At 33.5% G+C, this 14,928-nt stretch overlaps 1 protein-coding gene across 1 annotated transcript in view; it reads left to right on the top strand.

Moving 5' to 3' along the window:
- The window catches only part of LOC107454702 (KICSTOR complex protein SZT2), a 129,531-nt gene that overhangs the window by 103,619 nt on the left and 10,984 nt on the right, over positions 1-14,928 (top strand). The window contains exons 57-60 of the mRNA XM_087167990.1: positions 1,400-1,613; positions 9,951-10,164; positions 11,477-11,604; positions 13,718-14,082. Of these exons, the coding sequence (XP_087024116.1) occupies positions 1,400-1,613; positions 9,951-10,164; positions 11,477-11,604; positions 13,718-14,082 (921 nt within the window). The remainder of the gene's footprint in view (positions 1-1,399; positions 1,614-9,950; positions 10,165-11,476; positions 11,605-13,717; positions 14,083-14,928) is intronic.

Genomic DNA, 14,928 nt, shown 5'->3' on the forward strand with positions numbered 1-14,928 from the left:
AAAATTTTTTTGAATAAATCAAATAATATTTTTAAACCTCTTGCTTTTTTTTTTCTCTGTTTTTATTTGTAACAAAACTATTTGGTGATATATTTTATTTGTTGACACAGTTTTAAACTAAGTGTAAAATATTATTTTATTTTATTACTGTTGTTGAACAGTCGACACAATTTTTAAGATTGCGATTTAATGTTCAACTCTGTAGCTTAGTAATTTTTAACCCTCTCCAGAAGACAACAGAACTTCTGTATCAAGTATTGAGAGAAATTGCCTTCTTGGAGGACTTTTTGATGGAACTAATTGGCATTTGCATTACATGGAGAGGAAAACCTTCGAAAACCTCTCATGGTTAGCCTGATGGCAAAGGGGACTCTAATCCATGATCCATCTACCACTGAAGATATTTTATGTTGGCACTGTGGTTGGTGTGAGACTGTTGTGGAATTCATATTGACCAAACATTTCTGGAATTCAAACTCAGGTCACCTTATTGGGTAGCAAACTCTCTATGTACTGAGCCTACCTGGCTCTACAGTAATTATTTTATTTTACATTGTTGAACTGCCAACCCAATTTTTGAGTTTACGGCTACTAATGTTCTGCTCCAAAGCCTTGTAATTTTCCAGAAGATAAGGGAACTCCCCAATCAACTATTTGGAGAAATTCGCTTTCTGGAAAAACTTTTGTGATGGAACTAATGAGCTTTTGTATTACATGCAGAAGAAAACCACTGTTGGCTAGCGTGATAGCAAGAGTGCTAACCACATGATCTGTCTACCACTGAGGATATTTTACGTCAGTGCGAGCCGTTTTCGGAATTTGTTTCGACCAATCATCGCCGGGATTTGAATCCGGGAAACCTCATTTGGAGGCGAGTGCTCTATCTCTGAGCCACCACAGCTGCACTTATTATTTTATCTTATAACCATCGTTAAACAACTAACCCAATATTTGGATTTATGACTAGTTATGTTCTACTCTGTAGCCTTGTAATTTTGAACCCAATCCAGAAAACAAGGGAACTCATGGATCAAGTATTGGGAGAAATTTGCCTTCGTGGAGAACTTTTTGATGCAACTAATCCACATTTGCGTTACATTGAAAGGAAAACCTCCCACAGTTAGCTTAACGGCAAGGAGACTCTAACCCATGATCCATCTGCATATGAGAATATTTTGCAACAGCACTGTGGTCCATGTGAGCTAGTTGTGGAATTCTTATTGGCCAGCCATCGCTGAGATTGTAACCCGGTTCACCTCATTGGAAAGCAACCACTCTATACCCCAAGCCATCATGGCTTGCAGTATTTATTTGTTATATTTTAATGCTGTGTTATGCTTTGAGCTAAACAAGTAAATTTTACTTTTCTTTTGTTTTAAATTATTTTAATTCATTTCAGGCATAGTGTAATTGCAACTGATGATGATAGGATATCTAGATCTGACTCATTTTCTCGCCATCGAGGCCCTCCTGTATTTTATCTGATTAAATGTTTACTGGGTGGTTTACTAGTCTTTGAACTGGGATTAAGTGACCCATATGCTTACGGCCACCTCTACTCTCTAGAGTGTTCCAGATTCAAAAGTTGTACTCCTAGGGTTTTAAATTCTCAGGTATTGTTATTCATACTACTTGTATTATATTAGAATATTAATCAAAAATATTTATAAGTGCTACATAAAGATAATTTAAATTTAAAAAAATAAGGAAAAATTAATTTTAAGATTAACGTTTTTATGTATTTAAAATGCATTTAAATTATTTGAACTAATGCTCTAAAGAAATTATGTTTCCTAGTTTGCAAAAGCAAAACAAGAAAGTTGTATAGTATGATGTTAAAGTTTATATTTATTTCTCAAAATTTACATTGGAAATAATTATGAAATATGACTTATTCTACATTTGTTCTAGCAAATGTAAATTGTTTCTTTTAATGTTTAATGATTTATGACTCTAAATTTCTTTTTCCTTGGGCTGTTAAGGTGGGTAAATTTTATGGCAAGACTATAAGAAATCTGTGCTTCTTGCATTGCACTTGCTTTTGGATTTATTGCAACAGTTTTTATATGTACAATTTATATATATATATATATATATATATATATATATATATATATATATATATATATATATATATATATATTGATTTAGCAATTAGCGGGAAAAAGAATGTTTCATAAATTTTACCTGACTCGGTTGTTGTATGGGCTTGGAACTAAAACTTCTAAAGGTGGAACGTTTAGTCATCTCACAATTCAGTTAGAATTTGCCACAATTTACTGGAATCGGAGATGAACTTAGAATATTGAATTATACATCGAAAACATTGAAACACTCCACACACAGGAATCGATACACATACACTATTTATTTTCTCAAGCTCAATGAATAATTAATTAGGATGCGCAAAGCGCCATCTGTGGACTGTAGTATTAAACATACCGCCCCCCTTGAAACACGGAGGGGTTTCAAAATTAATGAATTTAGTTAAACAATAATTAAGTAATCGCCAACGGTCGCAGTGACGGATGTCGTCTGGAATCGTAGGTTGTGGAATAGCTGTTAATGCCTTTCCTATCAGGAAATGTCCTGGTGTCAGAACAGACGGATCATCTGGACTGCTAGATAATGCACATAGTGGTCTTGAGTTAAAGCATGCCTCGATTTGGCAAGACAGCGTGGCCAGTTCTTCGAAGGTGAGACTAGCATCTCCAACAACTCTTTTCAAATGAAATTTGAACGATTTCACTGTAGCCTCCCAAATGCCTCCGAAGTGGGGAGCAGATGGAGGATTGAAGTGAAAGGCGATGCTGTCCGTTACCAGGAATTGTTGAAGGGCGTCTTCCTTCATCAACTGCCGGAACTCCCGGAGCTCTCTGCAAGCTCCGTAGAAATTTGTTCCTTGATCGCAGAAGATATCTGAAGGTCTACCTCTGCGTGCCACAAATCTTTTTACACAAGCAATAAATGCTTTTGAGGTTAAGTCGCTGACGACTTCAAGGTGAACTGCCTTCGTTGCGAGGCAGACGAAGACGCATATGTAGCACTTAGTATTGCGGCTGCCTCTTCCCTTGGAGCTCCGTATTAAGAATGGGCCGGCGAAGTCAAGACCAGTTCGTTGGAAAATAGAAGAGGGACAAACTCTGGACTCTGGAAGATCTCCCATGATTTGCTCGGCGAGCCTTGGACGATTTCTGAAGCATGGGATACATGTTCTCACCACTCTTCTAACTGCATCTCTGGCTGAGAGAATCCAAAATTTCTCTCTGAGAGTTGCTAGGAGAAGTTGCGGTCCGGCATGAAGAAGTTTCAAGTGATAATCCGTGATAAGTAAGTTCACAATATGGTCGGTTTTAGGAAGCAGGATGGGATGCTTCCTTGATTCTGGAAGCAATGAATTTTTCAGTCTACCACCGACACGAATTATTCCGGAATCATCGAAGAACGGAGTCAAGGGAATAAGCTTGTTATTCGAAGGAAGTTGCTTGCCTGTTGAAAGATAGGAGACTTCCGTCGGAAAATGATCTTGTTGGATGAATTTGACAATTCTCTTCTCGGCTTCATTCAATTCTGCCGTTGTTAAGAAGGATTTGTTTCTTTTATCTGCAGCGACAGAACAGTTCTTCATGAATCTAAAACAATAGGCATATACTCTTTTCAGTTTGTTCCAAGACGAAAATTTTTGGAAAAACTCTGCCTTGAAAGTAGCATCAACTACATTCAACATGATCAGCTTGGTTGTTTTGGCTTCGGCAGTCATGTTTTCGTTTAATTGTGGATCATCTTCAAACCTTCCATTAGGAAAAGTAGAACTATTTAACCAATCAGGTCCGTTGAACCACAAGTCGCACTTTTCTAGTTTAGTTGGGGGTATCCCTCTCGTTCCACAATCAGCAAGATTCTCCAAACCGCTCACAAAGTTCCAGTGCACGTTAGGAGTCAGCTCTTGAATTCGTGCTACTCGATTAGCTACGAACGGTTGCCATCTTCTTGGTTCGGACTTCAACCATGCCAGTGTGATCTTGGAATCAGACCATGCAAATGTCTCAGAGATTGGCACAGTTAGTGTCGGCAAGGTAGCTTGTAACAAATTGGCCAGAAGTAAGGCAGAACAGAGTTCCAGTCGAGGTAGAGACTGTGGTTTTACTGGAGAGACACGTGTCTTGGAAGTTAGCAGTCTAGATGTCACGGCTTGGTTTGTATCTTTGGAACGAATGTATATAGCAGCACAGTAGGCCTTTTCTGAAGAATCACAGAATCCGTGTACTTGTACGTCGGTAGCCTGTGGAATGAGGATATAGCATGGAATCTTGATATTTGTAAGTAGAGGAAGCTGTTTCTGAAATACTCTCCATTGACTTGCCAGAGAGTCTGGTTGCTCCTCATCCCAGCCTAGATGATGACTCCAAAGCTCTTGGAGGAAGATTTTGGAAGTGATAACTGTAGGTGCCAACCAGCCCAAGGGGTCAAAGATTTTGGCGACTTCGGAAAGTACCTTGCGTTTAGTCCATACGTCGCTCTCATTGACGGTGATGGTAAAGGTGAAAGTGTCAACATCTGGAAGCCAAGCTATTCCCAGAATCTTGACCGGTTGGTCGTCGTTGATCATGTGTTTGGAATCAACGGTCTTTAACTCTTCCGAAATGTTTGCTAGTACGTCAGGATCATTTGACACCCATTTGCGTAGAGAAAATCCTCCTCTCTTCATCATTTCCTGCAATTCGGACACCAGTTGAATGGCTCCCTCCTTTGTTGCACTCCCGCTCAGCAAATCATCAACGTAAAAATGACAAAGGGTGGCTCTTGAAGCGTTTGGATAATTTTCTTGTTCGTCCATGGCAAGCTGTCGTAAGGTTCTCGTGGAGAGGAATGGTGCTGAAGACGTACCGTACGTAACGGTAACAAGACGATACTCCTTTATTTGTTCGGTTGGAGAATCCCTCCAAAGAATTCTTTGCCAGTCTACGTCTTCCTCATGAACTTTAATCTGGCGGAACATCTTTTCAACATCAGCGCAAATGGCTACACTGAAAAGTCGAAACTGGATGAGAATGGGGAAAAGTTCTGGTTGCACTCTTGGACCAACCAGGAGCAGATCGTTGAGAGAGAGTCCGGATGAAGTTTTACTGGAAGCATCAAAAACTACACGAAGCTTTGTTGTGCAGCTAGTGTCTCTGACAACTCCATGGTGAGGAAGGTATAAACTTTCGATTTTATTAATGTCAGAGTCCGGAACCAGTTCCATGTGATTTAAATCACGGTATTCCTTCATAAATTTTCGATAGAGGTTGTATTTCTCAGGATTAGAAATGAGATGACGTTCCACGCTGATTAGCCTACGAATTGCATTTTGTTTTGAATTACCTAACCGCGTGGGAGAAGTGTGAAAAGGCAACCTTACTGTGTATCTGCCATTCTCATCCCTAGAATGTGTCTTTACGAAATGATCTTCACAAGCCTCTTCTAAAGAAGTTAAGGGTTTGACGCATGGTACAGAATCTAATTCCCAGAATTTATTGATTAGAAGATCCGATTCTAACTGAATATGATTGACATGTAGAGAATTTTGACCACCAGAATTTGCCTTACCACCAATTATCCAACCCAGTTCTGAACGAATGGCAAATGGCTTATCCTTACCTAACGATAATGTTTGACCCTTTAGCAATGGCAAAGTAAGGTCAACACCAAGGAGTACATCAATCGGAGCACTCTTGTAAAATGCTGGATCAGCCAGAGAAATATCCCCAAATAATTCGCGCGTTGAGGAATCTAAGTCGTGATGTGGAATCATGCCTACAATTTTGTTAATCACATAGACGGATGCATGAAAGGAATTTTGAGATGAAAAATGTGAGGTGAATTGAATATCAGCAACCCCATTTGTACGCGTATTGGATGCGCCTAAGCACGAAATGCGAACATTGGCCTTTTCCTTTTGCAAGCCCAATTTCTCAATACTCTCATTTGTAATAAGCGAAGCCTGGCTACCGCTGTCCAGAAGACATCTACAGGTCTGATAGTTACCCCAAATATCTCTCACCTGAATCAGAGCAGTACAGAGGAGAGTTTGAACGTCTGGCCCCACACCCGAAATACACGATGTAACATCTACCACTCTAGAATTATCACTTAATTGACTAGTACTTGGAATAAGGGCAGGCGAAAACGCAGGAGCGTTGATAGAAAGTTCACTAGAATTTGACTGATTTACAGCACCCTGTCTTCCCCTATCGCTAACATTTTCGATATGAAGTAAAGAGTGGTGGGGTTTTTTGCACCTTTTACATCTAAACTTGCTGTTGCAAGTTTTCACACTGTGAAATCGAGTTAAACAGTTAAAACAAACATTATTCGATTTAACGAAATCTAAACGGCCCTGAATTGATAATTTTAAGAACGTACCACATTTCGACAATGTATGATCTCCATTACACAGAGGACATTGTGACTGGGCGTTGGACGCGACCAAAGTCACTTTTCTTTGAATGTTTCTCTTAGTAGTTGAACTCGGGATAGATCTAGCTTGTGTTGCAAGGAATTGCAACAGTTCGTCCAACTTTGGAATGACGTCAGTTTGAAAGGTTCTCTCAAACCAAGTTCTTGAATTTGCATCAAGCTTGAACAATATCATGTGCATTAAAAGGGTATCTGTAGTTGGATCAACCTTGTATTCCAGGGACTCTAACATTCTTACGAATTCCTTAGTGGAATCTATCAAATTTAAAATTTGTGTGGATGATTCTCCACTCAAGGGCGTTATATTGATAAACTTTTTCATTAAGGAGGACATAATTTCTCTTTTGTTAAAGTATCTATCTTTTAGCAATTTCCAAGCGATTTCGAAATTATCATTGGTAATGGATAAAGAATTCACGATTTTTAAGGCATCTGATTTTAAACTCCCCTTTAAATATTGCAATTTTTGCGCTCCCGTCAAATTTTGATTGTTCGAAACTGCAGCTTCAAAAAGATCGGAAAAGGCAAGCCACTCCTCATTTGCACCAGAAAATGTAGGTAAAGATAACGTAGGAAGTTTCACTTCAGCAAACTGAGATGAGACAGAAGCCTGGCCTGAACTTTGGTTTTTAACCTCAAAACTGGAATTCACTACGGGAGGCAAAAGCCGGGTGTCGATATCGACAAGTACTGACTCTAACGCATCTAAAATGTCGTCCTTTTCCGTAGAATAAGTTTCCTCATCCTTTTCCTCGCAAATACTTATAATAGAATCTAAAATATCTTTTGCCTCAGTTCTAAATTCCAAAAATCTATTTTTCCGAGCCAATAAACCCGCATTATTTAAATTCCCAATTTCCTCTTCTGTTTTCTTTTGCAATTTAGTAATCGATGATTTAATACTCTTTTTTTTTCTTTAACAAGGCTTCCATATCCATTAGAATATATTAGAATAAGAAAAATAATTTATTAAATCAAAAACCACAGAACAGAGCTGTTTACAAAAGTCTAACTGTCTAGCCCAAACAAAAATGATTCCACTGACGCCTGTGAACGTGAACGGGGGAGAATGCGAAATTGCAAAAAGAATTACAGCGGTATAAAACGAAACAGTAATAAAGAAAACAATAATAAAAGGGAAGGGTAAAACGAAACTTTTTGAAAATATATTACAGGAATGACAATGGCATAATACATCAGTAATTTAGCACATAAGTAATTAATCAATCAAATAAGTAAATAAGCACATTTAAGCAGATTAAACCCTTTTGAATACACTTGAATTTGAAATATTACACTTCGAACATTTCTTTCGTTTTAAAGCTTAGCATGTATGAATAAAATTCGAATGTTACTTTTTTATTGAATTATGACAATATTTTAGAAAAAATATTTGCCGAAACAACAACAAGCCAGGAATTTTGAATTAGAATATTTTAGCTGGGTTCCGGCGAGACTTGACCAAATGATTTAGCAATTAGCGGGAAAAAGAATGTTTCATAAATTTTACCTGACTCGGTTGTTGTATGGGCTTGGAACTAAAACTTCTAAAGGTGGAACGTTTAGTCATCTCACAATTCAGTTAGAATTTGCCACAATTTACTGGAATCGGAGATGAACTTAGAATATTGAATTATACATCGAAAACATTGAAACACTCCACACACAGGAATCGATACACATACACTATTTATTTTCTCAAGCTCAATGAATAATTAATTAGGATGCGCAAAGCGCCATCTGTGGACTGTAGTATTAAACATATATATATATATATATATATATGTTTTTATTTATTTTTAGCAACAAACTTTTAGGGGAGTAAGGGCACATGCTTAGTATTAAAATTGCAAAGGAACCCGTACCCGGAAATGTTGTCATACATCACTAGAGGTGCTTCCCTATTAACTGTTTCATTGTGTGCTTCTGAACAGATCATAACAGGGAAGCACCCCTTGTCATGTACAGACATTTCCAGGCATTGCCCTAACTAACCTAGAAGTATATTGCAACATTTAAACAACTCTCTGTTATATGTAACATTTTAAAACATACACCGTGCACGAAATAAAAAACGCACCACCTTGAATAACTTTTGATCTCATGATCGATTCAGGTCCTAGAACTCAATCGTAAAGGTACAAGGAAGTGACCTTAAATATGCTAATTAATTAGTGCAGACAATATTTTAAGTCACCAAATCAGACACAAGAACGTAGTTTCTCTGAATAAACATACCTTTTTTTGACAGATTTTGACTCCCAAAATATAGGGGGTAACCGCAATCTGAGAAATATGGTCCTAATAGTCTGATCAGGATAGCTGTCCAAAGTATGAATCCCTTAATATTACTTTTATGTTTTGCGTATTTCACCATATCTCAAGAACTTATTAAGTGAATTGAAAATTTTTTGTACACACTTATAAAATTGGTTTATCCAAAGATAATTCTATGCAAAAAATAAATTTGATTATATATTTATTATTTTTTTAAATTTTATTTAATAATAGTAAAAAAATTTGAATTGTAAGGTATGTAATTTCTTACACCATTTTAGAGTGTGCAATTTTACATGGTAAAAAGAATCTTGAGAAATAGAATTTTAAGGAAGTCATGTATTTAAAATTTAATTTCTCAGGAACTATTCAACAAATTTTGTATTTTGCCATGTAAAATTGCATTTTCTAAAATTATGGAAAAAATTGTATGCCTTACAATTCAAAATGTTTTCGATTATTAAGTAAAATAACAAAAAATAATAAATATGTACGAAAATGTATTTTTTGCTTAAAATAATCTTTGGATAAGCGAATTTCAAAAGTGTGTGCAAAAATATTTAAATTTGTTTAAAAAGTTCTCAAAATATGCAAAGAGTAATATTAACTTTATGGGGTCCAAACTTAGGACCACACTTTACTGACAAGACTATATGAACCATATTTTCCAGATTGCGGCTACCCCCTATATTTGGAGGGTCAGGAACCCGAATCGATCGAAAAAAGGATATGTTTTTTCAGAGAAAGTGGGCTTTTGTGTCTTTTTTCGTAACTTAATATTGTCTACACTAATTAATTAGATTATTTGATTTCACTTCCTCGAACCATTAAGAATTAGTCTTAGAACGTGAAGATCTGAACATTAGATCAAAAGTTTATTAGGGTGGTCCGTTTTTTCCGCACTGTACATGTTAACAAAAAATGGACTAAAAATATCATTTTTTTAAAAAAAAAAAATTTAGCTTTAGGGGCAACACTGATTTCAAATTTGTTATCTATATTCCCGAACTTGACAAGATCAAGTATATGTATCATTGCAATTTCTCAGTGTTATTTGTAAATAAGAAAGTTCTTTTACATTATTATTTTACAATACTTTATATATTATTTACAGCACTATATTATAGTAACAATACTATTTTTTTATTAAATAAAATACTGTAATATTTTTTTCCTTTTGCTATAATTAATTGTAATATTCCTTTTTATTTTAGTTCACAGCAGCCTTTTTAGATGAGCTTGATAAAATAAAATTTAACATGCACCTGCATTCTTTTACATATGACTACCATTTACGCACAATACATTCTTACATATCTGGTCATCAGCTTATTTTCCGTCATGGTTACCACTTGACAAGTTTCTTAGATGACTTCATTAAATATTATCAAAAAGTTCCTACTGGTGCACGTAATTTAGTTTATTCTGGTAAGTTTATATGTTGTATTTAGTATAAGAGTTTATTTCATATTATAAACTTTGATGAATTTATTAAATATATCAAAAGGTTTCTACTGATGCACCTAATTTGATTTATTCAGGTAAGATTAAATATTGTATTAAGTACCAAAGTTTATTTTATATTAAAAGTTATACCTGAAAGTGTATATTTATCATTCCATTCTTAAGGATTAATTTGGCTGCAATAATATTTCATAGCCCATATAAAAACAATGAGTAAAATTTTGTATTTATGTCTATTTTCATGCGTATTAATACTATTTACATATATATTGAAATTCTAATATCTTTGGCTAGAAATTATAGATCTTAGAACTATTCTAAATATTCATTTAAAAAATTCGGAGGCAATTAATTTAATTGTTGTATTGTTATTTCTAAATTCTCCTAAAGTATTATTTATATTCTTTTGGAAAATTCAGATTAATCATACGATGAATAAAAGTATTATTTATATTGATTAAACAAATGTGGTTTTTAAATTTTAATCTTTTTTGAAATTCTTTAAAAAAATCAGTTATTTTAATTATTTTTTAAACAAACGTTCTTTTCAAAAAGTGTATTAATTTCACTAAATATGAGTATTTTATCCGCAAATTGTATGAATTAAGCTCTTAATAAGTTATTAAAATAACTGTTGAATCCAGTTTTCGCATTGCAAAAAAATTTCTTCTCCTTTGCGCTATTTAAAAGTATTAGTTAATCTTATTTTTGTTTTTAATTTGTTCTAGCACTACTTATTTGGAATTTTATTCTGATTTATAATAAAATAAATTATTTTTTTCTTTTCAAACCGTATCATTTTGTCTATTTCATATTTTTAAAGGGATATAAAATCAAGGAAGAAAGAAAGTGTTTTTGTATTAGAAAAAAAAACAATTAATTGATCATTTTTCACTCATAATGCATTAAGCCACCTTACTAATTTCAAGTGCATAAAATTTTAGTACTTTTTAATAAAATTTTCTTATTGTTAAAGCTAAGCTTTTTAAACTAAAAGTGAAACTGTAAACATTAGGATTTTTCATGTTTAACTTGTTTCTAATTTTTGTTGTAATAAATATAGGTGACTTTAAAAACTTGTATAATGCTTATAACTCATATAAAAAGTTGTATAATGATTTAAAATAGTTAAAACTGCTTTTTACTGTTTAAAATATAAAAAATCATTATTAATTTAAAATTTGGATCTGTGTAGATGTTAAAATAATTAGAAGTATTTTAATTTAAATAGTTCTAAGATAAAAAAAAGAAATGTATGATTTTATTCTTTATTTAGGAACTTTGACAATATCTGATATTAATAGATCTGGTGCACAGCTTTACAATTATATTATAAGTCATAATAAACTCTATGGTATGACTGTTCTAAGAATGGTTCCTGTATCTTTTGATAGCTCCAGTATTGTAAGTATAGTTTTGGTTTTAATTTCATTAACTACTACTTGAGCTAAAATATTCTTAAACACCAATAATACCATTATTTTGTAATTTTTAATTTAGTTGTAGTAATTATTAAAATATATACTTTATTGAATTTTATAAAAAGGTTTATATTATTTCCAAAAATTATATTTACATATTTTATTTGGCTATAAATTGTCAAAAACCGTTGCTTAATTTCGCCTTTATTATAATAGATTAAATTACAAGCTGGATTGTTGTTTTTAGCTTTATTAAAATTGTTGGTTGAAAAGTTTTTAAAAGGTTTATAATATAATAACTGATAATAAAAAGACGATTGAAACTGACAATAAATTCAAAGTTACACTTAACCTGCTGAATTTTGTGAGGAATTACATTTCTGCATTAAATAACTATAAAATATAGTTGAATGTGTAAAAGTGCAAAATATCAAATAAATATGTGAAATAAATATCATATTGATAATATACACAGTTTTTAAAAGGTGTTTAATTACACCCAAACTTTCCTACTTTTTGACAAGCTTCAAAAAATCACCTAGTAAATTTTTGAAACTTTAAAGTGTTTTTAAGATGAACAATTTTGAAAATGACCAATGGCGACTTCTTTTTCTTTTCTCTGACCTGTAATTTTTAAGAAATACTTTTATTCAAAAATAAAGTATTTTAAAAATACTATTGATATACCAAATGGTGGGAAAAGAATGTTTCAGATTTTTTTTTATCTGACTCGATTGCTGTAGGGACTTAGAACTAATAAATGAAGGTGAGGAGCATTTAGACATCTCACAAATCAGCTAGAACTTGCCACACTTTACTGGACACTCCGAGATGAACTTAGAAAATTGAATTATACCTCGAATACACACTACTTATTTTCTAAAGCTCAAAGAACAATTAAATTGGGATGCTCAAAGGACTGTAGTGGGGGATGCTGTGGACTGTAGAATTAAACAACTATATTAATTTAATATCGTAGGTTAGAAGGCTTTAGGTGACATTTTTGAGGAAGTTGAGATTATTATTGAATTGAGATCTTATTTTAGTCTTATATAATTGAACCTGGATCATCGTTCCTTCATCTTACATTTTTCTCTATCGTTTTTCTCTTGTTTTAATGGTGCCATCAGAAAGGCTCTTCTTAAAATGTTAACCATACTCATTTAGATTGTTTTTGGAACTAGCAGATTCCCACATCTACTGTTCAAAAAGTGTACCAGCATTTAAAAAATATTATTAAAGTAATTTCGTTTTTAGAAGAAAAATAGTAGCTCCTAATGATGAAAAGAGAAATGGGGGTATGTTTCAGCTTGGGGAAAACAACAGCATATTTGATGACTATACTTGAACTTGTGATGTTGTAGGTTCAAAAAATGGTTGAAGAAATGCAAAGTGAAATGTTGTAAATTTATTGTTTGCGCTAAGAAAAAGAAAGAGTGTTCAAATTAAAATTTCCAAATTTTTTAAAGTTAAATAAAGTTTTCTTTTTATTTAAAATTTATTAATTTTATAGTCTATTGCTTCAATATTTTTGCACTAGTCCCCTGCGAAACAATTGATCCAGGTGCTATTGTTTAACTATACAACATTCATTTGTTTTGACATCATATGATATATTAATCTCTATCATTTGTTGTGACATATTAATCTCAATGAATGAAGATATTAAATGCCAATCTTTGAGTTTTTAGAGTTGAAGACAATTCCAATTGCATTCAGGAATAAACTTTCAGTGATAACCTTAGAAAACCTATTTTTAGCAGCATATTAAAATGACAATTTTCCAAAAGCTCAGATGTAAGAAATTCAAATAGGTTTTAAGTATTCGTAGATTTTTCTGTTTAGAAACTTGCAGATAAGAATTAAAGGCAGTGCATAGTTTTTATTTCCTCACACTCACAAAAAGCAATAAATGAACTTATTGATTCAAATTAATTGAAATGTCACAACCATCATCCCCTCAGCCCTCCAATTGCACCATTTTATATTCAGAGACTGCAAAACTTGTTACTATCATGTTTCTTAGGACATAAAATAAAATAAATTGTATATTCCAGCAATAATATTTTGTTCTGTTTTCTTCTTTCCAACTTTAGGACACCGAATTTGCTTTGGTTGAGCTCTTAACTCAAAAAGCCTCCTACAAGGATGCTAATGATGTATGCCAGATCGGCAGTTTCGATGTTGGCCTTCTCATTAACCTTAACACTTCAGAACCAGTACCTGACCCTAGCTCATTAGTCCTCAATTTCTACATCATACTGACAAGTCAGAGGGATCTGTATCCGAAGTTATCAAATCTGCAAGCAGCATTTCACGGCTCATTCCAGACCGTAAGGTTTGGCTCCGCTTTAACGTCCAGTGGAATTTTGTCTAGAAAAGTCAGTTATGCATCGATAGCGAATGAGAAAGACAAGTTTGATTCCAGTGGGGAAGAATCCATTTGCTCCACCAGTTCTAGGTAATTTATAGCTACTTGTAACGAAACTTAAAAATTAATGATTTGTATGGTTAATTTATACATAGCTGCTATTGTTCTGTAGTACATTTAACGTTAAAAAGACAGATTAGGCTAATTTGACTTCTCTCATTTTTTGTTGCTCTGCAATTCAAAAAATGACTCACTCAAAGTGTTGAGTATATCTGACTTTTTGTAATATGATCCAATTTAATTACTTATTTAATCATTCATGTGGTAGCTTTTTAGAAACTTAGAAATGTATACATAGAACCTTATACCTAGAATGATGGGAGAGGCCAGGTTAGCCCCTTAACTATTTAGATTGGTATTTCATAACCCCAGGTAGTTTTGGTTATAAGGTACTCTTTGGTATATATATATATACAGTCAAACCCCGCTATAGTGAACCTTCAAGGGACCAAAATTTCTGTTCAATATATCCGTTACGCAGGCTATTTAACTAACGGTTCCCAAACTCCTCCCTTTTATTAGACATTATTCAAGTAAATGACTGAAAAATATTATGAAGTAGCAAAATATGTGTTATTTTTCATTACTCTTTGTCTTGTGAACAAAAAAAAATTAGTAATTTTTAGCTGATGAGTAATCCTCAACATCAGATATGGAAAAACTTCCCGACTCTCAGATGATTTTTGATGAAAATCGCTTAGAATCGACATTTGTCCAGATACTCCGATTGGTGAACAACTTCAGTAATGCTTCTTCAACATCCTTGTGATCTGCTTTTCTCAGCCATCTAAATTTTTTTCTTGAGCAGAAATTATTAATTGCCAATTTTTCCATATGTTGTAACATATGGAAAAATAACTGCAGATTTGGTTAGTT

This window comes from Parasteatoda tepidariorum, chromosome 7 (genome assembly GCF_982258835.1).
Source record: "Parasteatoda tepidariorum strain Cologne lab strain chromosome 7, Ptep-v5.0, whole genome shotgun sequence".
Classification (NCBI taxonomy): Eukaryota; Metazoa; Arthropoda; class Arachnida; order Araneae; family Theridiidae; genus Parasteatoda; species Parasteatoda tepidariorum.